Source organism: Aythya marila (assembly GCF_965140915.1).
Source record: "Aythya marila genome assembly, chromosome: W".
Taxonomy (NCBI): Eukaryota; Metazoa; Chordata; class Aves; order Anseriformes; family Anatidae; genus Aythya; species Aythya marila.
In genome coordinates, this window is record NC_139081.1 from 15,108,989 (window position 1) to 15,135,085 (window position 26,097).

The window sequence follows — 26,097 nt, forward strand, 5'->3', positions numbered from 1 at the left end:
GGTAAAATCTCCCTGGAACAGGGGGAGATGGCTAGGGTTTCAATATGGTGAGGCCTGGCAAATTGACTATATCGGACCACTCCCAAAAACTCGCCAAGGAAAACGGTACATACTCACCATGGCAGAAGCAACTACTGGGTGGCTGGAAACATACCCTGTAAACCATGCCACGGCCCGAAACACTATCTTGGGCCTGGAAAGACAAGTATTGTGGCGTCATGGTACACCAGAGAGAATTGAGTCTGACAATGGGAGTCATTTCCGAAACAATCTTGTTACCTCCTGGGCAAAGAGGCATGGTATTGAGTGGGTGTACCACATCCCTTATCACCCACAAGCCTCTGGGAAGGTTGAGAGGTACAATGGACTGTTAAAGACTATGTTACGAGCATTAGGTGCTGGGACGTGGAAACAATGGGACACAAATCTACCAGAAGCCACTTGGCTAGTTAACAATAGGGGGTCTGACAGCCGTGCTGGTCCTGTCAAAACAAAACCCCTACACACTGTGAAAGGAGCTAAAGTTCCCGTAGTGCATATAGGAAGGTGGATGGGGAAGGCAGTGTGGGTTGCTCCTGCCTCGGGAAAAGGCAAACCCACTCGTGGGATTGTCTTCACCCAAGGACCGGGGTATACCTGGTGGGTCATGCAAAAGAATGGGGATATCAAGCGTGTGCCTCAAGGAGATTTGACATTGAGAGAAAACTAATCTGTAATCTAAGTTATATGTTGAAGGAAGATGCTGTAGGATCAACGACAGGTCAACTTTGCAAGGAGCCGGGCAGTGCAACAAGGACTTGAGCTAAGCTGGTGCTGGTGTCCAGACATCCAACTCCACCTGCCTTGAGTGGCCACTTTGGCAGATGAAGACCTAATCATCAACAGTTCTTATGAACATTTTCCAAGAAAGACCTATGGAATGAAAAGATACACCTGCCTATTAATCCTGTTCTGTTAAATCCTTGTCCTGTTAAAGGACAAGGAATAATGATGAGAATGCTTGTATGCTAAAATATGGGGATCTGAGTGTGACACAACTGTTATGGAATAAGGGGTGGAGGTTGTACTGGGTCTGGCTGGAATGTTAACTTTCCCGGCAGCAGCCCATACAGTGCTGTACCCTGCACTTGTAGTTGGAACAGCAGTGGTATCACACCAGTGTTGTGTCTGCTGTTGAGCAGCAGTGGCACAGCATTGGGCCTTTCTCTAACCCTCCTAGGGGGTGGGCAAAAAAGTGAGGAGAGAAACATCACCAGGGCAGCTGACCTAAACCAATCAAAGGGATATTCCATACCATGTGATGTCACACTCAGCAATAAAAGGTGGAAACAGGAAGAAGAGGGGAGGGGTGGGCTCTCGTTGAGAAGACGTCGGTCCTCCTCTCGAACACCGGCTGCGTGCGTTGAGGCCTTGCTTCAAGGACGTGGTCAATCATCGCTCATTTGTGGGAAGTAGAGAGTAATTTCTTTCCTCTGCACTTCCATATAGCCTTCATTTATTTTGTTTGTTTGTTTTCCTCCCTTATTTTTATTTTTCCTTTTCCCCTCCCTTTTCCCCTTTCCCTTTTTCTTTCCCCTTAGTTAAATTGTTTAGTTCATGGTAGTCTTTATTTAATTATTATAATTATTTCCCTTTAATTAAATTATCCTTATCTCAACCCGTGAGTTGTTCTTTGCTTTACTTCTCCCCCTCCTCATCTAAAGGAGGGGGAGTGAGAGAGCGGTTGTGGGGTTTAGCTGCCCAGCACGGTAAAACCACCACAAATGCAAAAGAAAATGATTTCCAGTCCTGTGTTTCATGTTTGAAATTCAACTTAAATGACACTTAGCATAGAAGTTAAAATGTTATTACTTTTAGATTTTAAATGACATTCAGTGTACATTTGCATAAAGTAATGAAAAGTGCAGTAAGCTTTGTTTACCTTGGTTTCTATCATTCTCTGTGGAATATTGTTCATGGCACTGGAAAGCCAACCTTCAATGCTTTTTGCAAAATTGCGAATGGCTTGGGTCAAGGCACCTAAACATTAAAGAACAAAAATACAGTGAAAAATGTAGCAAGTTAACTCTCTTGAAATCGCTTGTATCCTCAGTATTTAAATATTCCACACTGAGATATGCTGCATTTATTGGCTCAGAGACTTATCCAATCTACGTTTGGATCCCTCCCAATACAAAGAAGGATGTTGATAAACCGGAGCAAGTTCAGCAGAGGGCCATCGACATGATCAGGTAGCTGGAGCACATCCCCTATGAAGAGAGGCTGAGAGTACTAGGCTTGTTCAGCCTGAGCAAAAGAAAGTTTTGGCGAGCCTAATAGCAGCCTTTCAACACCTACAAGGTCAGCAAGAAGATGAAATAAGACTCTTCACAATGATGCATGGCAGGGGGGTGATACACATCAGACATAAATTGAAACAAGAGAGTTTTCATAATTCTCTATCAAAGAATAATCCAATGGCATTCCTTGGGAATACGGCATTCCATATAACATCTCATAAGGTGAGATACCCATTTCACTATGGGGCATAGTCCTAATATTCAATAATGCCAATGGAAAACATTTTATCCAAGACAGTTGGGTTTCAATCATTAATTTAGCCAATTGTTGTTTAATCATTTGATTCATTCTCTCAACTCATCCTGAACTTTGTGGATGCCATGGAGTATGGTATTCCCATTTAATGCCTAGGGCTGTGGTTTAGTCCCGTAACACCTTAGATGTGAAACGTGTCCCATGGTCAGTGGACCTGTTAAGGTAGAAGTCCAAGGTCCCTGTCAATCCTGCCTGCAGCCTAAGACAATTTCTTTCTGACATCAGGGGCCAATTGCCCTAGAAAGAGGCTAGCCAATTGCCTCTGTTTGTATTCCAAAGCCAGGTCCAAATTCTTTTTGTTTGTTTGTTTGTTTTGTTTTCACAGAATCACAGAATTGTCTAGGTTGGAAGAGAAATCAGAGGCACGAATCAGATGAACACATTTCTCAAAATCTTTAGTCACAGGAGGAAAACTGCACCAAAACTTCAGCCCTGGATATGGGGAGAGCAGACTTCACAGCACTCAGGGAACTAGTTAGTAAGGTCCCCTGGGAAACTGCTTTTGAAGACATCGAGCTCCATCAGTCCTGGTCATTTTTGGAGTACCACCTCTTAAGAGCACAGAAACAGGCAATTCCAAAAAGTTGGAAGTCAAGCAGGTGGGGCAGAAGGTCATTTTGGCTGAGCGGGGATCTTCTTCTAGAACTTAGGTGGAAATGCCTGCCATTGCAGTTGTGAATAAATTACTACTTTACTGAGATCCTCGCCTGAGCCTAAGTTATTGGCTACGGAGTGCTTCTCACACTGTTGACCCAGAACCAGGGAAAGAGAAAACCCATTCCTTGATGATAATAAAAACAAAAGAATATCCAAAATTGATACCAATTCGGCAACTACTGACTCGATTGGAAATGAAAACACGAATCAATACCATGAAAAAGGAAATGGGGGATTGTGAAATATGTTCATCTGATTCGTGTCAATATGGAACAATGCTAGGGCCTCATATTGAAATGTGACCTTCTGTCTTACATACCCTTGTATAAATAACCACAAGTCCAAGAGAAACAGAGTGGTTAGTGTATATAGTTCTTGTATCTTGCAAAAGAAGGGTCTAGCAGTTCGTGTCGATAGAGGGTTAGAAGGGTAAACCTTGAGACTCAAGACTGGGAGATAAGAGAATAGGGGGGAGTTTCTTGAGATAACTGCTGACTACTGCACGAGACACAACTTTCTGACATCTGGCCCAGAGACTACTAAATAAGGAGGGGGGGGAAGCTGAAGAATGACCGAAGGACAAAGCCTGGGAGGAAGACTACGAGCCTTCAGTATGAGCGACCCCCAGAGGGACCACGGAGACTGATATGCATGCGTCCGTGGGATGGTTCGGGTCCCGGGAAACTAATTATAATAACCCTGCCTTTTCCAAAAGTGGTGATGAATATGTATTAGCCTAGGAGCATAAAAACCAGACGCCTGATGTAACTGGTGTGCTTCTTGGTGGAGCAGAGACTCCCTGAACACCCAGCGCTGTTTGCCTACCTCTATTCGTTTAATAAATTGTAAACTTTGATTGTAACCCTATTTGGGACTTAGCCATTTATTACAGGAGCACCTTTCTCAGAGGAGGAAAAGGATTTTTGCCCAGGATTTGGGCTCTTGGGTCAGGCTCAAAGGATGATGACACCAATGAATTATTCTTTAAGGAATATAGCTGAGACAATCTCCCAGCCTGTAGTGTTGCATGGGGTTATTTCATTGAAAATGCAAGACTTGGCATTTATCATTGTTAAACTTCATGAGGATCCCATCAGCTCATTTCTCCATCCTTTCCAGGTCCCTCTAACCTCCAGCATATTGAACACTCTCCACCAATATCTGCAAACTTGATGAGAGTGCACTCTGTTCCATCTACCAGGTCAATAATGAAGACCTTAAACAATACTGGTCCCAGTACTGATTCCTGAAGGACCCCACTAGCTACTGGCACCCAGCTGGACTTTGCAACACTGATCACAGAATTGTTTAGGTTGGAAGGGACCTCTTGAGATCATCTACTCCAACCCCTCTGCTCAAATCAGGGTCACCCAGAATAGGTTGCTCAGGGCCTCCATTAAGAAAGAAAAGCTGGGTTATTGTCATTGGTGACAGCCTTCAGAGGGGAACAGACGGCCCAATATGCCAACCAAACTCACCTCCTATAGAAGTTTGCTGCCTCCCTGGAGCCCGAGTTAAAAGTGTTACAAGAAAACTTCCGAGCCTGGTGGTACAGCCCTCGGATTATTATCCATTATTGTTTTTTCATGTAGGCAGCAATGAAGTTGCGACAAGAAGTCCAAGGGCCATCAAAAGAGACTTCAGGGCCTTGGGATGATCGGTTAAGGGATCAGGAGCACAGGTAGTGTTTTCTTCTATCCTTCCAGTTGCAGGGAACGATACTGGAAGAAACATGCAGACTCACCTTATCAAAACCTGTCTCCAAGGCTGGTGGCACAGGCAGATTGTTTGTTTGTTGTTGTTTTTTTTATCATGGGATGGTCTACACGACACCAGACCTGCTGGCATGTGATGGGATGCACCTTTCTCAAAGAGGGAAAAGGATTTTTACTCAAGAGTTATCAGGGCTGATCGAAAGAGCTTTACGCTAGAGTTGAAGGGTATAATGGATAAAAACAGGCTTGCTGGTGATAAGCTATGGGATGGCACGCCAAAATTTGAGGGACTGCATGCTAGCGAGATCCTTTAGTCTGCTCCACAAGGTGCTGGGTATGCTGAAGCACATTTGAAATGTCTCTACACCAATGCACACAGCATGAGGAACAAGCAAGAGGAGCTAGAAGCCTTGGCTCAGTCCCAGAGCTATGACATCATTGGCATAAGAGAAAGCTGGTGAAAAGAGTCCTGTGACTGGTATGTTACGGTGGACGGTTATAGGCTCTTCAGAAAGGATAGGCAGAACAGATGAGGCAAGGGGGTGGCACTGTATGTAATGCAGGGGCGGGACTATACAGAGCTTACAACTGGCGATGATGAGGATGAGAGCCTCTGGGTAAGGATTAAGGGACAAGCAAATGAAGTGGATGTTGCTGTGGGAGTATATTACAGACCACCTGGACAGGATGACGACACTCATGAATTATTCTTTAAGGAACTGAGAAATACTTCTAAATCAGCTGTCCTTGTCCTTATGGGGGACTTCAATCTGCCAAATGTCAACTGCAAATAACACTTGATACCAGCAGGTCCAGGAGATTCCTAAAATACGTTGATGATAACTTCTTGGTACTGGTACTGAACGAGCTGACTAGGAAAGGAGCCCTCCTAGACTTGCTGCTTGTAAACAGGGAGGGTCTCGTGGGTGAAGTGGTGATTGGCTTCTTCGCCTCTGTCTTCAATGCTGATGATGGGCCCTGGGACCCCAGTTACCCTGAGTTGGAGGACCGTGACTATGGGAACGATAAAATCCCAGCCAACCCTGAACCTGTGCGGGACCTGCTGCTCCAGCTGGATGTATACAAGTCTCTGGGGCCCAATGGGATTCATCCCAGGATACTCAAAGAGCTGGCTGATGTCATCGCAAAACCTTTCTCGATTACTTTTCAACGGTCTTGGTCATCTGGAGAGGCCCCAGTTGAATGGAAGCTGGCAAACTTCGTTCCAATTTTCAAGAAGGGCAAGAAAGAAGACCCTGGTAATTACAGGCCTGTCAGTTGTAATCTTTTTGGATTTCAGCAGAGCTTTCAATACTGTTTCTCACAGTATCCTTCTGGACAAAATGTCCAGCATTCAGCTTGATAAAAACAATATGATGTGTCAACAATTCTCTTTATTTTTAATTAAAGTTTATTAAAATTAACTTAGTCCTTTCTCCAGATCATTTATATAAAAAAATAATAATAGTAATTTCAATTCTCTTAAAGTTAATTTTAAAATTTAATTTATTAAATCAAAATTTAAAAAAAAATATGCATTAAATTTAAAAATTAAAAATTTCAAAAAATAACTTTCTCTTGATGTTATTTTTTTTTCCTCTTACACTCCTTACTAATTTTTATCCTACTGAACAAAATGTCCAGCATACAGCTAGATAAAAACATAATAAGTTGGGTGAATAATTGGCTGACGGGTAGGTCTCAAAGGGATAAGGTAAATGGGGTTACATCAGGCTGGCAGCCGGTCACCAGTGGGGTCCCCCAGGGCTCCATTTTAGGGCCAGTTAAATGTGTGAATACAAAAAGGAGGACCAGAGAAAACATAGGTCCGCTACTTGATGGGGATGGTCACCTCACAAACAAGGACATAGGCAAAGTAGAGATGTTTAAAGCCTTCTTTTCCTCTTTCTTCGATGCCGATGATGGGTTTCAGGACCCTGGGTGCCCTGAGTTGGAGGACCGTGACGGTGGGAATTATAAACTCCCAGCCAACCCTGAACGTGTGCGGGATTTGCTACTCCACCTGGATCCATACAAGTCCATGGGTCTGGATGGGATTCATCCCAGGGTATTCAAAGAGCTGACTGACGTCATCGCAGGACCTCTCTCAATTATTTTTCAACGGTCTTGGGAATCTGGAGAGGTCCCAGTAGACTGGAAGCTGGCAAATGTTGTGCCAATTTTCAAGAAGGGCAAGAAAGAAGACCCTGGTAACTACAGGCCTGTCAGTCTCACGTCAGTGCCTGGTAAAATTATGGAGAAGATTATCCTGGGAGTTACTGAAGCACACCTGGGGGACAGCGCAGTCATAGGTCACAGCCAGAATGGGTTCATGAGGGGTAGGTCCTGCCAGACAAATTTGATTTCCTTTTATGATAAGATCACCCATCTAGTCCATCAAGGGAAACCAGCTGATGTGATCTTTTTGGACTTCAGCAAGGCTTTTGACACAGTTTCCCATAGGATCCTTGGACTCAAAGGTTTATAGTACATGGGGTTACATCAGGCTGGTGGCCAGTCACTAGTGGGGTTCCACAGGGCTCCATTTTGGGGACGGTTCTCTTTACTGTTTTCATAAATGACTTGGTTGAAGGACTTGAAGGTATACTGGGTAAGTTTGTGGACGACACTATATTGGGAGGAACAGCTGACTCCCTCGAGGTTAGAGTGGTCTTTCAGAGTGATGTCGACAAGTTAGAGGGCTGGGCAGTCACCAACAATATGAAGTTTAACAAGAACAAGTGCTGTATTCTGCACCCGGGAAGGGGCAACCCTGGCTATACGTACAGACTAGGGGATGAGAGGCTGGAGAGCAGCCCCGTAGAAAGGGATCTGGGGGTTGTGGTCGACAGCAAGTTGAATATGAGTCAAAAGTGTGCTCTGGAAGCCAAAAGGGCCAACCATATCTTGGGGTGCATCAAGCACGGCATTGCTAGCCAGTCAAGAGAAGTGATTGTCCCATGCTACTCTGCGCTGGTGTGGCCTCACCTTGAGTACTGCATACAGTTTTGGGTGCCACAATATAAGAAGGACATAAAACCATTAGAGAGTGTCCAAAGAAGTTCTGTGAAGATGGTGAGGGGTCTAGAGTGAAAGACATATGAGGAGCGGCTGAAGGCACTTGGATTGTTCAGCCTGGAGAAGAGGAGACTGAGGGGAGACCTCATCACAGTCTACAGCTTCTTCACAAGGGGAAGCGGAGGGGTAGGTGCTGATCTCTTCTCACTGGTGACCAGCGATAGGACCTGAGGGAACATCTTGAAGCTGTGTCAGGGCTGGTTGTATATTAGGAAAAGGTTCTTCGCTGAGAGGGTAGTCGGGCATTGGAACAGGCTCCCCGGGGAAGTAAGTGGTCATGGCACTGAGCCTGCCAGAGTTCAAGAAGTGTTTGGTCAATGCTCTCAGACGTACTGTCTGATATTTGGGTGGTCCTTTGGGGACCCAGGAGTTGGACTCAATGATCTTTGTGGGTCCCTTCCAACTCGGGATATTTTATCATTCTATGATTATTTGCATCCTCCCTTCAGGTATTTATACACATTGATAAGATCCCCCCTGAGCCTTCTGTTCTCTAGGCTGAACAGTCCCAACTCTCTCAGACTCCCCTCATAGGATAGGTGCTCCAGTCCCTTAATCATCATTATTAATCATCTTTGCTGGTGTCTTTCCAGTATATCCATGCCTCTCTTGCACACTGAGGAGCCCAGAACTGGATACAGGACTCCAGGTGTGGGCACACCAGCACTAAGTAGAGGGGAAGGATCACCTCCTGTGACTGGCTGGCAATGCTTTGCCTAATGCAATGCAGTATACAATTAGCCTTTTTAGTGTCAAGGGCACACTGCTGGTTCACATTCAACTTGGTGTCCAGCAGGACTCCCTGGGCCTTTTCTTCCAATCTGCCTTCCAGCTGGGTGACCCCCAACATGTACTGGTGCATGAGGTCATTCCTCCCCAGGTGCAGGACTTGTCACTTCTCCTTGTTGAAGTGCATGAGGTTCCTGTCAGCCCATTTCTCCAGCCTGTCCAGGTCCCTCTGGATGGCAGCATGATCCTCTGGCGTATCAACCACTCTCCTAGTTTTGTGTTGTCTGCAAAAATGCTGATGGTGCATTCTGCCCCATTGTCCAGATCATTAATGAAGAAGTTGAATGGGATTGGACCCGGTGTGTACTCCTGGCCCTGGACTGGCCTCCAAATAGACTTTGTGTCACTCCGTGCTACTGTGACCTCCTCTTTGAGGATGGAGGACTGCTTGGGAAGCAGTATCCACCTGAGCAAGTAGAGCAAAAGCATCTTTGCCAACAGGCTGGCCAACCTGGTAAGAAGAACTTTATAATAGGAATGATAGGGGAGGGATGGACATCAGTCAAGTGGGGTTTCCTATCCACAGAATGGGTAGGAAAGCAAAGAATGTTAGGTAAACAGGAGAGAACTCATAATCAACAAAATGAGGCTAAAAGGGGCCCACTTCCAGCATATGAACAGAAGGAAATGTCAGGATAACAGCATTATTGAAAAGCTCTCATGCCCTTTTGGGGAAATAAGAGTGGGTGCCTCTTTGAAGTGCCTGTACAATAATGCATGCAGCGTGCGGCAGAACAGGAGGAATTAGAAGTCTGCGAGCAGTTGCAAGGCTATGATCTCAGGGATCAAAAATATTGTGCAGCACTGGAGTGTTGCAATGGATCAATTTAGGAAGCCTCTTTAGGAAGGACAAGCCAGGAAGACTCTTTGTGAGAGAGGAACTGGAATGCATGGACCTTCTCCTAGGGATGGATGATAAGCCAGATGAGAGCTTAGGGGTTAGGGTTAGACAGCAGATGAATGTGGGTTATCTTGTGGGTGTCTGATACAGACTGCCTGATCAGAAAGAAGTTGATGAGTCCTTCTTCAGGCATCTGCAATAAGCCATGTGTTTGCAGGCTCTGGTTCTCGTGGGAGACTCGAACCACCCCAATATCTGCCAAAAGTCAAAGTACAGGGAATACTGTAAACAATGTGTTAAACTTATTTAGTTCTTTAAGGAAAATATCTTTTTTTTTTTCTTTTTCTTTTTTTTTCTTGAAAAATACTATGTAAAACATATAATGTGATCTTTTTCACCTCATCATATAACAGGATGACCTGTTTTAAAAATAAGTATGGAAAGAAGCACCTCAGTGGCAACTTGATTTCAGAAAACAAAAAAAAAGTATTGAGCAATGAAGAAAGAGGAACTATAGCTATAAATGAAGAGGAGCTCTAAATTCTACAGAAATAGTATTCCCGCTTTTTAGCTAAACTATGTTGTTAGAGGACAGTGACGTACAGAGTGATCATGAAATTCTGAGGAATTCTGAAAACAATACATTAATTCAAAAAAAATGTGTTGTCCTCTGTCCTTTAAACAGTGGTTAACACACCCAGCCATTACCAAATGGTGTAGCAAAAAAAGTTACAAGGAGAAAATTTATTTTTGGATGAACATTCAAAAAGCTCAGGTTCTCATTTGAAATCTCTCTTGTACTCAAATCTCACAAATAACAAGAATTTGTAGTCTTTCCTGTACTTGTATTTGCTGAAAGCAAGAAATACGATGTGAAAATATGTTGAACATAACTTCTCTGTCTGGGATAGGAACTCCCAAACAAGTTCGTTACTGTCCATCCTGATGCTTGTGAAGAGATAAAAAGGCCATTCTCAGGGAAAAGGTTTTATTGCCAGTAATACACAGTGGCTCTTTTGCTGGTCTTTTGCTTGAATCATCATATAATAATCAGCTTTACTCCTGACTCAAGTACAGTCTGTTTGACTTGTTTTTAAACAAAGAAAATTGACTTTTTTCCTACACAGTATTTTTTATTCATTACAGGGGCACTAAAAAGTTTTCACAAACATTTTGACTGACAAAAACTTACTTAGAGCTTCTTTTTTTAAAACAAAAACAAAAACAACAAAACAAAGTTTTTCCTCATTGCTAATTTATTTTATGGTAATATTTATTAGGAAGTTGTGTGACAGTAAATTTTGGGGATTTTTTTTTCAAAATAAAAACACTTAAAATCAGGAAAAGGAAAAAAAGCTGAAACAAAAATAGAATTATCAGTTTATGTATTTACTAAATTAAACAAATTTTCCCATTTTTTGGCCAGCCGCAGTTGGTACTTTTCCCAATTATCCAGAAAAAAAAAAAAAAAAAAAAAAAGGCCTCTCTATGATGGGGTATTTCTACAAAGTAATGCTTGCAAATACTTTCCTGAGTTGCTTCTTAAAACATAGCTCTCTGACATATGGTCTGATTTTTGGGTGATCCTGTGCAGACACAGGAATTGGACTTGGTGATCCTTGTGGGTCCTTTCCAACTCAGGATATTCTCTGATTCTAGGTTTCATCTTGATATTAGAAAGGAATTTTTAACAGTGAGAACAATCAATCACTGAAACAGTCTCCCCAGGGGTAAATTCCCCATCACTGAAGTTTGTCAAGATGCAACTGTGTGTGATAGATCATAGAATCATAGAATGGTCTGGATTGGAAGGGACCTTAAAAATCATCTAATTCCACCCCCCTGCCATGGGCAGGGACACCTCCCGCTAGACCACGTTGCTCAAAGCCCCATCCAACCTGGCCTTGAACACTTCCAGGGATGGGGCATCCACAAGTTCTCAGGGCAACCTCTTCCAGTGCCTCACCACCCTCACAGTAAAGAATTTCATAGAATATCCCAAGTTGGAAGGGACTCACAAGGATCATCGAGTCCAACTCCTGGGTCCCCAAAGGACTACCCAGAAAATCAGACCATGGGTCTGAGAGCATTGTCCAAACACTTCTTGAACTCTGGCAGGCTCGTTGCCATGACCACTTCACTGGGGAGCCTCTTCCAGTGCCCAACCACCCTCTCGGTGAAACACCTTTTCCCACATCCAGTCTGAACCACCCCTGTCGCAGCTTCAAGCCGTTTCTTCAGGTCCTATCGCTGGTCACCAGAGAGAAGAGATCAGTGCCTGCCCTTCCGCTCCCCCTTGTGAGGAAGCTGTAGAACACCATGAGTTTTCCCATCTCTTCTTCTCCAGGCTGAACAAACCAAGTGTCTTCAGCAGCTCCTCATACATCTTCCCCTCCAGACCCTTCAACATCTTTGTAGCCCTCCTTTGGACATTCTCTAACAGTTTTATATCTTTCTTATACTGTGGCGCCCAAAACTGCACACAGTACACGAGATGAGGCCACACCAGCGCAGAGTAGAGTGGGACAATTACTTCACTTGAGCAGTTAAGCCATTAGTTCTTGTCCTATCCCTACAGTCCCTGATAAATATGATCTCATCTAATCTAGGACCCCTTATCCCACACAAAAAGTTTAGCACTGATGACCTTTGAGGTCCCTTCCAACCTGGACTGTTTTATAATCACGCGGCACTTGCAGGACAACCAGGCGATTGGTTGTCCAACCAGTGGTTGGACATGGGGTAATGGGTATAAATTGAACCACAGGAGGTTTCATTGCCATATAAGGAAGAACTTCTTTATGGTTGGGTTGACAGAGCACTGGAACAGGCTGCACAGAAAGTTTGTGAAGTCTCCTTCTCTGGAGATATTCAAAACCTGCCTGGATGCAATCCTGTGTAACATGCTCTAGGTGACCCTGTTTGAGCAGGGGGGTTGGACTAGATGATCTCTGGAGGTCCCTTCCAACCTCAACCATTCGGTCATTTTGTGATTCTGTGATTTGACACTATTCCACATGATATCCTTCTCTCTAAAATGGAGAGACATGGATTTGACGGATGGACCATTCGGTGGGTAAGGAATTGGCTGAATGGTCAACGACTCGATGTCCAGGTGGAGATCAGTTGGAGGGAAGGGATGCCATCCGGAGGGACCTGGACAGGCTTGAGAGGTGGGCCTGTGCGAACCTCATGAAGTTCAACAAGGCCAAGTGCAAGGTCCTGCATCTGGGCCGGGGCAATCCCAAGCACAAATACAGGCTGGGCGGAGAATGGACTGAAAGCAGCCCTGAGGAGAAGGACCTGGGGGTGTTGGTGGATGAGAAGCTCAACATGAGCCGACAGTGTGTGCTTGCAGCCCAGAAAGCCAACTGTATCCTGGGCTGCATCAAAAGAAGCGTGGCCAGCAGGTTGAGGAAGGTGATTCTCCCCCTCTACTGTGCTCTCGTAAGACCCCACCTGGAGTACCGTGTCCAGCTCTGGGGCCCCCAATGTAAGAAGTACATGGACCTGTTAAAATGAGTCCAGAGGAGGGCCACGAAGATGATCAAGGGGCTGGAGCACCTCTCCTATGAAGACAGGCTGAAGGAGTTGGGGTTGTTCAGCCTGGAGAAGAGAAGGCTCCGGGGAGACGTTATAGCGACATTACTGTACCTAAGGGGACGCCTACAGGAAAGCTGGGGAGGGACTCTTTGTTAGGGAGTGGAGTGATAGGACAAGGGGGAATGGCTCTGAACTAAAAAAGGGTAGATTTAGATTAGACATTAGGAAGAAGTTCTTTACTCTGAGGGTGGTGAGGCACTGGAAGAGGTTGTCCAGAGAGGTTGTGGATGCCCCATCCCTGGAAGAGTTCAAGGCCGGGTTGGATGGGGCTTTGTGCAACCTGGTCTAGTAGGAGTTTCCCTGCCCAGGGCAGTGTGTGTGTGGGGAGGGGTTGGAATTAGATGATCTTTAAGGTCCCTTCCAACCCAAATCATTTTGTGATTCTATGATTCATAATTTCTCATAACTGCATTACTATTACTTCTACTTATATTCTAATATACATCTTGGAGTACATTTGCTTTTTTTTTTCTTTTCTTAAGCGCCTCCCCTCAAAACCTCCAACAACAACAACAAAGCTGATTCAGCAAAACATTTAAGCATTGGGCTCTTAAAATACATTTAACTGCTTGTCTTGGAGTACTTGCTCAAAGTTCATCCCTACTAAATTAAGAATTGGCTGATATGATTTTGCTGAATTAGGACTTTTATACACATCTCTCTCTATAACTTGAATCTTTATTACAGAATCACAGAATCACAGAATCACAGAAGGGTTGAGGTTTGAAGGGACCTCTGGAGATCATCTCGTCCAAACCCCCTGCTCAAGCAGGGCTGCCTAGGGCAGCTTGCCCAGGACCATGTCTAGGCAGCTTTTGAAGATCTTCAAGGAGGGACACTTCACAACTTCTCTGGGCAACCTGTTCCGGTCACCCTCAGAATAAAGAAGTGTTTCCTAATGTTCAGACAGAACTTTGTTTCGATTTGTGCTTATTGCTTCTTGATATTTCACTGGACAAAAGAGCCTGGTTCTGTCTTCACAGAATCACAGAATCACAGAATTTCTAGGTTGGAAGAGACCTCAAGATCATCGAGTCCAACCTCTGACCTAACACTAACAGTCCCCACTAAACCATATCCCTAAGCTCTACGTCTAAACGTCTTTTGAAGACTTCCAGGGATGGTGACTCCACCACTTCCCTGGGCAGCCTGTTCCAATGCCTAACAACCCTTTCAGTAAAGAAGTTCTTCCTAACATCTAACCTAAAACTCCCCTGGCTCAACTTAAGCCCATTCCCCCTCGTCCTGTCACCAGGCACGTGGGAGAACAGACCAACCCCCACCTCACTACAGCCTCCCTTGAGGTACCTATAGAGAGCGATAAGGTCGCCCCTGAGCCTCCTTTTCTCCAGGCTGAACAAGCCCAGCTCCCTCAGCCGCTCCTCGTAGGACTTGTTCTCCAGGCCCCTCACCAGCTTCGTCGCCCTTCTCTGCACCCGCTCGAGCACCTCGATGTCCTTCTTGTAGCGAGGGGCCCAAAACTGAACACAGTACTCGAGGTGCAGCCTCACCAGAGCTGAGTACAGGGGGACGATCACCTCCCTAGCCCTGCTGGTCACACTGTTTCTGATAAAAGCCAGGATGCCGTTGGCCTTCTTGGCCACCTGAGCACACTGCTGGCTCATATTCAGCTGACTATCCACCATCACTCCCAGGTCCTTCTCTGCCTGGCAGCTCTCCAACCATTCCTCTCCCAACCTGTAGCTCTGCTTGGGGTTATTGCGCCCCAGGTGCAGGACCCGGCACTTGGCCTTGTTGAACTTCATGCAGTTGACCTCAGCCCATCGGTGCAGCCTATCCAGATCCTCCTGCAGAGCTTTCCTACCCTCAAGCAGATCGACACACGCACCTAACTTGGTGTCATCTGCAAACTTACTGAGGGTGCACTCAATGCCCTCGTCTTCTTTATACCCTGAGATATTTTTTACATATGAGACTACCCCCGAGCCTCCTTTTCTCTGTGCTACACAGTCCCAACTCCCTCAGCCAACTAGACTTCACGCCACTGACCACCACCCTCTGGGCCTGGCAGTTCAGCCAGTTTTCAGTCCACCTCACTGTCTGCTCATCCAGCCCATACTTTTAACAGCTTCTCTATGAGGATCTACTGGAAGACAGAAGTCATTAGTTATAGAAAGCAATTATGTAATTTCTTTACTGTTTTTAGTGAAATGAGATACATATTTAATTTTGATGCTTGGATATAGTTAAGCCTTCTAGGAGGCTTAGTCTAGTTAATTTTTTAAGCTTTGCTTAAAATTTTAAAAGTTAGGTAGAGTTTATATGACTTTTACTTTGCTATTTCTTAGCTTTTCAGATGAAAGATGGAGATTAGCTAGTGCTATGCAGATGTTTGTTTTAAACAAATAGGTTCTAAACATAGTGGTCTAATATGCGTTGAACTTGATTCATATGAACTACTGAGCACTGTGACAGAATGAGGATTTTTAACCAGTTAGTGGCACAAAGCATATGTTATGATATTTCGATTCTAATCACTAAATTCAGTGACCTGCAGGGGTCTTCTACATTTTAATTTCTACTGCAAACATAAATAATCAAGAAGGTTTTAGTGTTGATACACAAGCAAGAGTCTGCAGTTATTACTTTTTTTCTGCAAACTTACATATAAGCAATAAACGTAGATGTTTTATTTACTGTGCATCTTTTCTGTAGTTATTTCAGTCTTCATCATGTGGTAACACTAGCCTTTATTTCCTTGCTTGATAATACCTTCTACAAAGTAATGCTTACAAATATTTTCCTGAGTTGCTTCTTACAACATTGCTAGCAGAGGCAGCCAACAGATGCAGCACTTTGCTCAGAAGGTTACACAGAAGGGGGCCAGAAACTTTGCAGAGAATTGCATCCATGTCCTAAGCAATGCTGTTAATGCATTGCAGGGCACCACCTCCAGCTGTTGGAGCAACTATCCCTACAATATCAGAGGCCTCAATCCAGACCGAACTCCCAAGGGAGAATGCAGCTCTCAGGGTACAAGGAGTGCCTGGGGTCTCTCACTGAGGCTGGGGCAGAGGGAGACAGTCTCCTTGCCTGCAGAAGGTGTGCAGCAGTACAGGATCTGTGCTGCCGAGGAGGTGCGGGAGGAGGTCAGCAGATTGTGTAGTGTCAGAGATGATAAGAAAGAGATTGAACAGTTCATCTCCAAGACCCTGCAGCCTGAACCCCTAGCTGTATTGAAGGAGGATTGGGTGGTCTGTGCTTAATGAGTTAGAATCATAGAATCATTAAGGGGACTAACTACTAACTATTAACTACTCTTTCTGAGAATAGATTTCTCCTAATTTCCAACCTAAAGGGTTAGAAATGGCGAAGGCTGGAAGCTTGTGACTTCTAACAACAGGAAGAAGGCTCCTGCTCCACCTGCATATCTCCAACTAAAGAACAGGTTTGGCATCCTCAGAGCAGATGAGGGTCTGGGAAGTCTGTACAGTGAAGCATCCAAGCTAACTAAGCCTGAGCCATGCAGCAGTACCAGAAGGAAGTGGCAAGTGGTAACAACGGGAAACTCTGTGCTGTAGGGGATGGGGGACCACATCTGCTGACCTGACTTGCTGTGTTGGGAGGCTTACTATTTGCTGGGGGCTTGGATCTGGGATGTTGTAGAGATATTGCAGAGGTTTGTCCGGCCCTCGTACTATTACCCCTTATGAATCATCACCGACAATACTGCCAGGGGAGACCTGGAGCATAGCCAGTGTGACTACATGCACCTGGAGGCAATGGAAGAAGTTCATGGGGGCTCAGGCAATATCCTCCTTGATCCTTCCAGTGAGAAGGAAGGATTTGAGGAGGAATGGGAGGATCCTGTGGGTCAACAGTTGGTTGCCCAGCTGGTGATGACAATAGGGATTTGTTTTTTATGACCGTGGGGATCTCTCTTTAAGAATCAAAGACTGCTAAAGAGATGGGATCCGCCTGACCAAGTGAGGCAAAAGCATCTTTACCAGCAGGCTGGCCAACCTGGTGAGGAGAGCTTTAAACTAGAAATGACAAGGGAGGTCCACAATCAAATGAGGAAGTGGTGGAATGGGTTGACAAGGAACGGGTTTAAGGTGTTATGGAAAAGAGAGAGCTTGTAATCAGAAAAACAGGGCTGAAGGGGAGACACTCTGCTGGATGCAATTCTTACAAACAAGGAAGAACTGTGGTTGGAGCAGCCTGGAAGGTTGTGGGCAGCCTGGGCTGCATTGACCGTGAGATGGTGGAGTTGAGAAACCTGAGAGGAGGGAGCAATGCAAATGGCAGGATCACATCTCTAAATTTCAGGAGAGCAGACTTTGGCCTGTGCAGGGACTTGTTTGGAAGAATCCCACAGGGTAGAGTCCTGGAGAGCAGAGGAGGGTCCAGGGATATTCAAGGATCACCTCCTCCGTGATCAAGAATGGTCCATCCCAGTGAGTAGGAAATCGAGCAAAGGTGGCAGGAAGCCTGTGTGGATGAACAAGGAGCTCCTGACTAAACTCAAACATAAAAAGGAAGCATATGGGATCCAGAAAAAGGGACAAGTGACCCAGGAGGAATACAGAGACACTGTCTGAGAGTACAGAGATGGGGTTAGGAAAGCCAAAGCCCACCTAGAGTTGAAACTGGCGAGGGATATGAAGGGCAACATTAAGAGCTTCTACGGGTGCATCAGCAGCAAAATAAAGACCAGGGAAAATGCGGGCCTGCTGCTGAATGGGGCAGGGATCCTGAAGACCAAGGACATGGGAAAGGATGAGGTACTGAATGCCTTCTTCACCTCAGTCTTTACTGGTAAGGACTGCTTTCAGGAACCCCAGGCTCCTGAGGCCAGAGGGAAAGTCTGGTCTGGGAAAGTTTTTTTTATATGTAATGCTAAAGTCTACTGAAGTCAGTGGAAAGACTGTCTGACATTAATGGACTCAGGCTCAGGACCATAGTGCATTTGCATCTGTCAGGTAGACTAGAGCCAGTGTGTAAAGGAACCCATTTTTATCTTAAAATTAATAAAAACTTAGACTTTGCAGTGACAAAAGCATCTTCCATAGGGAAATATATTCCAAAAACTTCTGGAGAGTTCCCTAAATGCAGTGAAATATCTAGTCTCCTTTCCTTTAAATACAGTGCTTACATCAACTCCAGTACACCTTCCTACTCAACAGAATTAAGGAAAGATGACACATGCTACTTTTATATCCTTCGAAATCATTCCCCAAAGTCTCACGTGATGCACAAAAACACCACCACATAAAACAAACCAAGCCAAAATTCTTATGAGGTGTTATCTGTGTTTAACTTACTAGGAATAGGTCTAAGGACATCAGGAATGAGAATCTCCACCAAAGCCTGGTACATCACATGGTCACAATTACAAATCCATTTCAGAATAGACTCATTTTTGCACAGAGTAATCAGTTTTCCTTTTGGAAGTCGACTTTCTATTTCAGTCAGATTGCTGGCGTGAATAAAAGTAACAAAAGAATAAATGAAAATGCATTTACATACAGATAAGAAAAGTACAATGGACTTTGCTTATTTAATAAAAACTTTGTAAAAGTCTCAGTTACATCCAATTGAACCTCTTTACCTTGTTCATATGAAACTGGGGAAAAATGGCCTCCAAAGTTCAGCTCCAGCCCAGAAATTATGCAGAGGTAGCATAAAAATGGTCCTTGGAATTTAAAAGAATGGGACAGTATACTGTGTAAGGATACTTTGTAGTCATCCAAACAAAGGAAAAAATGGAAGATGTATACAGTCATTTCAAGGCTTTGATTTGACACTTGCTGTTATATTATGATGATAGAGTAAAGAGAGACATTTACTGGCCTTGGTTAGTAAATCATGAGATCTGGAAACATGAATAAAACAACTAGTTTTGGAAGAGTCAGGAAGCTAAGTGAGGTTTGGCAGATTTCAGTGTTCTAATCCCCCCCAGCCGACACTTGCTGAAATGTTTCCTCTAACATCATCCATGTTTCCATCATCATGTTCTCCTAAAGTACCCTCTATTAAACAGGGCTGTTTATTAAATTATAAATAATAGTAAACAATATAATAATAAACTATTATTTATTTAAGAGTGACATATACTGACCTTGCTTCAATAATACCAGTGCCATCAGCTGGAGCAGAAGGAGAATAGCGCCAGAAAGTTTGCCACAATTTTTCTATCAGGCTAAACTGAAGATTCACAACAACATCCACTATTGCCTAAAACAATATAAAACAAGTGCAGATAATCTGCTACCATTTTTCTCCTCCAGCTCCTTCGAGTGGTATAGCTCTCCCCTCCCCTTAGTCAGTTTTCAGAAAAAGTAATAAAAATTTAGATTTATAAATAAACAACGTATTTTAATAACTTTTTAGCGATGAATTTTACTAGTGTGCATAGACAGATCAGTCCAAGTGAAAATAGAAAGAATTCTCCAGAAAAGAGCTTAAGGAAACATATCGGGTGACTTCATCTAAACAGAATTTTTAATGCTATTAAAAACACATAGGAAAATTGCTATTTCATTACTTTTTTTTACTTTTTTTTTTTTTTTCTGGCACCTTCAACAATAATTTTAAGACATTATTTAATATGAAATGTTAACAACCTTAAATAACTTGTTTCTTTAAAACTTGAAGAAAATAGCGAGCTTGTTTTTAACATAAATGTTAGAAATAATAATTTAATAATTTAATCTGTTTTCAACCCCTATAAACAAAAGCAAAGCTCTGCATATATCTAAAGTGTAATTTATCTAAAAATCTCCAAAAATATACATTATTATATTCCAGTCTCAGTATTCTATTACATATTTTTTTCTTTCCTGGTAAAGAGAGAAATTTCAGAGAAATCGTTTTTCCAATTTCATTTCTGATGAAATAAGCAAACTATTTGGTTAGCACATCAGATGTCAATAGCCTGCCTGTAATATGTTTTGTGTCAGTCATCCAGTTGTACTGATTCTCACTAGAAGACATGAATTTTCAATGAAGAATGATTTATGTGAATGCCTTTTTTCCCTTACCTCACAGTGCTCTCGATAAAGACTTTGCAATGATTTTATGTCTTCAAGAGCAGTACCATCTGGTAGAGAAGATATTTCAACTTCTCCAAACTCTGGAAGTACTCGAGATGTATCTGTTTCCATGACAACATAACAGAAGAAAACCATTGTGAATGGTGCCAACTACAGCTCAATTAGAAAAGATTTAAGAATGATGTAAATATATAAAGTCTAGAAGGTCATAATGCCCAAAGAGGAATGTCTTTCATATTTAATATATTTTAATGTTGCAAAAAAAATTGTTAACAAACCAGCTAGCTATTTTTTTTAAGCAAAAGGAAATGTTAAATTATTCTTGGCAGGTAGCAGATTAAAATGATTTCACAAATATACTGTATCTGTATATAAAAAAAAAAACAAACAACTAATATATTAAAGAATATGACAGGATAAAGCAGAATATAAGAGGTTAATGTTATTAAATGTTTTTTTTTGTTGTTGTTTTTATCAATTGAATAGTTTTTGTATTAACATGAATGCAAGGGTTTCCTAGACTCAGCAGCATATATTTATTTGAAATTTACAAGACTTTCAACTATAGACAACATGTACGTTTACTATTGCTCACAAATGTTTCTAAGAGATACACTAGTATCGGGCCGTGTGAGGGAATATATTGTCAACCAGGGAGAATGTGGAAGGAAAAATTCAAAAACGTGAACTACAGCCTAAGGTTCTCAATGATTTCAATAACAGCAAGGCTAGGCCAAAGAATGTGGATCTTCAAAATATCAATGTATGAACTCAAAACTAAGTGTACAATTACTGCAATAAGATATTTAATAGGCTTTTTTACTTTAGCAAATTACTAAATTACCATTTGTTTCCACAAATGGGAAATCAATAAGATCAGTTACATCAACAAATGCAATATATATATATATATATAATATAATCCCATTTTATGTGCAGGTGGCAGAACACTGGAACAGGTTACACAGAGAGGTTGCGGAGTCTCTCTCCTTGAGGATATTCAAAAGCCTCCTAGACATGGGAAGGCTGGACCCTCCCCCACCCCCCACCCCCCCACGGGCAGGGACACCTCCCACACTAGGCTAGGTTGCTCAAAGCCCCATCCAACCTGGCCTTGAACACTTCCAGGGATGTAGCATCCACAACTTCTCCGGGCAGCCTGTTCCAGTGCCTCACCACCCTCATAGTAAAGAATTTCATCCTTATAGCTAATCTAAATCTACCCAATTCTCTATTAGTTTAAAATCTGTTGTGGTTTAACCTGGCAGGCAGCTAAGCACCAAACAGCCATACACTTCCCTCCCCGCCCCCCCCCCCCTCCCCCCCGGGATAGGGGAGAGAATTGAAAATAAAAATCACAAAACGTGTGGGTTGAGATAAAGACAGTTACATAGGACAGAAAAGGAAGAGAAAATAATCCTGAGACTACTACTACTACATATAAATATATATACAACAAATGATGCAAAATGCAATTGCTCACCACCTGCCGACCAATGCCCAGTAACTCCCTGAGCAGAGATCTCCCCCCCACCCAACCTTTCCAGTTTTTATCGTTCAGTATGACACCATATGGTATGGAATATCCCTCTGGCCAGTTTGGGTCAGCTGTCCTGGCTCTGTCCCCTCCCAGCTTCTTGTGCACCCCCAGCCTTCTCGCTGGCAGGGCAGCATAAGAAGCTGAAAAGCCCTTGCCTCTGTGTAAGCACTGCTCTGCAACAACTAAAACATCAGCGTGTTATCAACATTATTTTTCTCCTAAATCCAAAACACAGCACATACCAGTGGCTATGAAGAAAATGAATTCTATCCCAGATGAAACCAGGACAAGATCCACCCCTTATTCCATACCCTCTACATCATGCTCAGGTCCCACTTTCCAATGCATCCCAATTAATCACCACTTTTCTGTCTTTTGGTATATGCACACACAGATATCATTCCCTTAGTATATGGGCCGTCACTCTAAAATGTCTATTGAGTTTGTTTAGTCCATGACTCTGGGTTCCATCTATCATAACAATCCTTCAGGGCAGGAGAGATGGGGTGTGGTGTTGAATTGTTGCATGCTGAGGCCAGCTCTGGCTCCAACACCACTGTGCTTGTCTGCTTCTATCACTGCTGCACTTCACTCAGTTCCATCAAAATACATTCTTCATTAATCTGGTTGACTCTTACTGTAATACTGATGTTGGGACATATAGCAACCATAGTAGTGATTACATGCAGTATTATACAGCAATTAACATAATACAATTCAAATCGTGGGCTATTCTCTCCCAACATCAAATCCCCTTGAGGTACGCTCCGGACCTCCCCATCCCTCTGTGTTACCCACCAAGTGCACCCAGGTCCCTGAGCAAAAGCAATCCCACAGATAGGTTTGCCTTTGCTCAAGGCGGGAATAACCCAGACTGTCTTCCACAGCATGTTCTTTATCCTCCATACCAGGGAGGCTTTAAACGCTTGGCTTGTTTGTTTGCTTGTTTGGCTTGTTTATTTGCAGCACATATTTCGCATTCATAGATAACCTGTGCAATGGTGCTCACGGTCAGGTCCACCCATCGATCACGAGCCCATCTATATGTTGCATCTCTGCCTTGATGGCCTGAGGTGTCATGGGCACACTGAGCCATAAATAATTCACCCTTATGTTGCCAGTCCAGATCCACCTCAGCCATTTCAATCTTAGCAGCCTGATCCACCTGCTGGTTGTTTTGATGTTCTCCAGTGGCCCAACTCTCAGGTACATGAGCATCTACATGACATACTTTTACACCCAGGTTTTCTACCTGGGCGGCAATAACTTGCCACAATGCAGCAGCACGGATGGGTTTACCTCTGCGCTGCCAGTTGCTCTGCTTCTATTGCTGTAACCACCCCCACAGGGCATTTCCTACCATCCATGAATCAGTATAGAGATAGAGAATTGGCCATTTTTCCCATTCAGCAACTTCTAAGGCCAGCAGGATGGCCTTCACTTCTGCAAACTGGCTCGATTCACCTTCTCCTTCAGCTGTTTCTGCAACTCGTCGTGTAGGACTCCATACAGCAGCCTTCCACTTCCAATGATTTCCCACAATATGGCAGGACCCATCAGTGAAGAGGGCATATTGTTTCTCATTCTCTGGTATCTTGTTATACAGCGGGGCCTCTTCAGCACGTGTCACCTCCTCCTCTGGTGATATTCCAAAATCTGCCTTCTGGCCAGTCTGTGATCACTTCCAAAATTCCTGGGCGACTGGAGTTTCCTATTTGAGCTTCTTGTGTGATCAGTGCAACCTACTTCCTCCACGTAGCATCAGTTGAACATCCAGCCCAGCACCGGCAGTCGAGGTGCCAAGAGGAGCTATGCTTCAGTACCAGACACTTCTGAAGCAGCTTGAACCCCTTCATATGCTGCCAATATCTCTTTTTCAGTTGGAGTATAGCAGGTCTCAGATCCTCTGTATCCCTGACTCCAAAACCCTAGCGGTTGACCTTGACTCTCCCCTGATGTTTTCTGCCAGAGGCTCCAGGTGGGGCCATTCTTCCCAGCTGTGGTGTAGAGCACATTTTTTGCCTCTTGTCCTGCATGGACTGCCTAAGGGCTACTGCATGAACTATCTCCCATTTAATTAGTTCAAAGGCATATCATTGCTTAGGGCCCCATTTGATATCATTCTTCTTCCAGGTCACTTGATAGAGTGGGCTTACAATCAGACTGTAATTTGGAATGTGCATTCTCCAAAAACCCACAATGCCTAAGAAAGCTTGTCTTTCTTTTTGCTAGGTAGTGGTGACATAGATGTTATTTCGTTGATCACATCCACTGGGATCTGACGATGACCATCTATCTTGCCATTTTATTCCTGAAAAATGGATCTCCTGTGCGGGTCCTTTGACCTTACTTTGTTTTATGGCAAAACTGGCTTTCAGAAGGATTTGGACTATTTCCTTCCCTTTCTCAAATAATTCCTCTGCTTTGTCACCCCAAATGATGATGTCACTGATGTACTGCAGGTGTTCAGGAGCTTCCCCCTGTTCCAGTGCAGACTGGATCAGTCCACTGCAAATGGTAGGGCTGTGTTTCCACCCCAAGGCAGTTGATTCCACGTGTACTGGATGCCCCTCCAAGTAAAAGCAAACTGTGGCCTGCACTTTGCTGCTAGAGGGATGGAGAAAAATGCATTAGCGATATCAGTTGTGCCGTACCACTTGGCTGCCTTTGATTCCAGTTGTATTGAAGTTCTAGCATGTCTGGCACTGCAATACTCAGCAGTGGTGTGACTTCATTCAGGCCACAATAATCCACTGTTAGCCTCCACTCTCCAATAGGCTTCTGCTCTGGCCATATGGGACTATGAAAGGGTGAGCGAGTTTTGGTGGTCACTCCTTGGCTCTCCAGTCAACGAATTAGCTTATGGATGGGAATCAGGGAGTCTCGGTTGGTGCGATGTTGCCGCTGGTACACCGTTGCGGTAATGTATTGGCACCTGTTTTTCTTTAACCCTGAGCAAGCCCACAACAGAAGGGTCCTCTGAGAGACAGGGCAAGTTAGACACATTTTATTTTCTTCCGTCTCCAAGGCAACTTTACCAAAAGCCCACCTGTACCTTTTGGATCCTCAAAGAACCCTCTAAAAGAACCTCCTAAATCCAAAACATGGCACATACCAGCCACCATGAAGAAAATTAACTCTATCCTAGCTGAAACCAGAGCAAGACCATTATGCCTTGTCCTATCACAAGTCTCTCTCCATCTTTCTTATAGGCCCACTTTAAATGTTGAAAGGCTGTGATAAGGTATCCCTGGAGTCTTCTCTTCTCTAGGCTAAACAACCCCAGGTCTCTCAGCGTGTCTTCACAGAACAGGTGTTTCATCCCTCTGATCATTTTTGTAACCCTCCTCCAGACCCACTCCAACAAGTCCATGTCTCTCTTGTGCTGGGGGCCTCAGAGCTGGATACAGTACTCCAGGTGGGGTCTCACAAGGGCAGAGTAGAGGGGGAGAATCCCCTCCCTCAGCCTGCTGGCCACTCTTCTTTTTATGCAGCCAAGGATTCTGCGCAACCTGCTCTATGTGTCCCTGCTTGAGCAGTGGAGTTGGACCAGATGATCTCCAGAGCTCCCTTCCAACCTAAACCATTCTCTGTGATTTTGTGAGATTCTGCGTGAATTGGGAAGCCAGTGAAAATTACTAAGCTTTTAGGGTAGGATTTTCAACCTGCATTTTTTTTTGTATAAAATGCTTCATGGAAATTGCATGGTAGATTTAAAATATATTGCAATGCTAATAGTCTTTTCACAGTTTTCATTTTATATCTGTATGATGCATATTAAATATTGCATGTCTTACAATATATGATATTAAGCTCCTTTCAGTAACTTTTTTGTTCTGTTATCAGTGAGTGTTTTAAACAGGGCAGCATAACTAAAAATAATTATTGTATTTGTATGACGATGTTCATGGCTGTATGGGGTTTATGTGGCAAGGTTTTGCCAGCAGGGGGCTGCAGGGTGGCCTCTGTGAGAAGAGACCAGGAGCTGCCCCCATGTTGGACACAGCCTGTTCCAGCTGCCTCCAAAAGGGACCCACTGCAAGCCATACAGCAAAGCTGGTGGCACCTTTGTGAAAGCATAGTTAAGAAAGGTTTAAAAACAAACAAACAAACAAAAGAAACAACACTGCACGGCAGCTGTGTAATAGAGGAGTGGAGTGAGAGAAACAACCCTGTAGACACCAATGTCAGTGAAGAAGAAGAGGGAGGAGGTGCTCCAGGTGCTGAAGCAGAGGCTCCCCTGCAGCCCATGGAGAAGATCAT

The 26,097-nt window shown here is 43.9% G+C and overlaps 1 protein-coding gene across 2 annotated transcripts in view; it reads right to left on the reverse strand.

The window, feature by feature from the left end:
- Positions 1-26,097, reverse strand: part of LOC309889563 (transcription factor RFX3-like) — a gene marked incomplete at both ends in the record, with an annotated part of 145,340 nt that overhangs the window by 20,754 nt on the left and 98,489 nt on the right. For both annotated transcript variants that reach the window (XM_082782427.1, XM_082782426.1), the window contains 4 exons: positions 1,922-2,019; positions 18,564-18,718; positions 19,361-19,476; positions 20,283-20,395. In XM_082782427.1, coding sequence (XP_082638553.1) covers positions 1,922-2,019; positions 18,564-18,718; positions 19,361-19,476; positions 20,283-20,395 — 482 coding nt within the window. The remainder of the gene's footprint in view (positions 1-1,921; positions 2,020-18,563; positions 18,719-19,360; positions 19,477-20,282; positions 20,396-26,097) is intronic.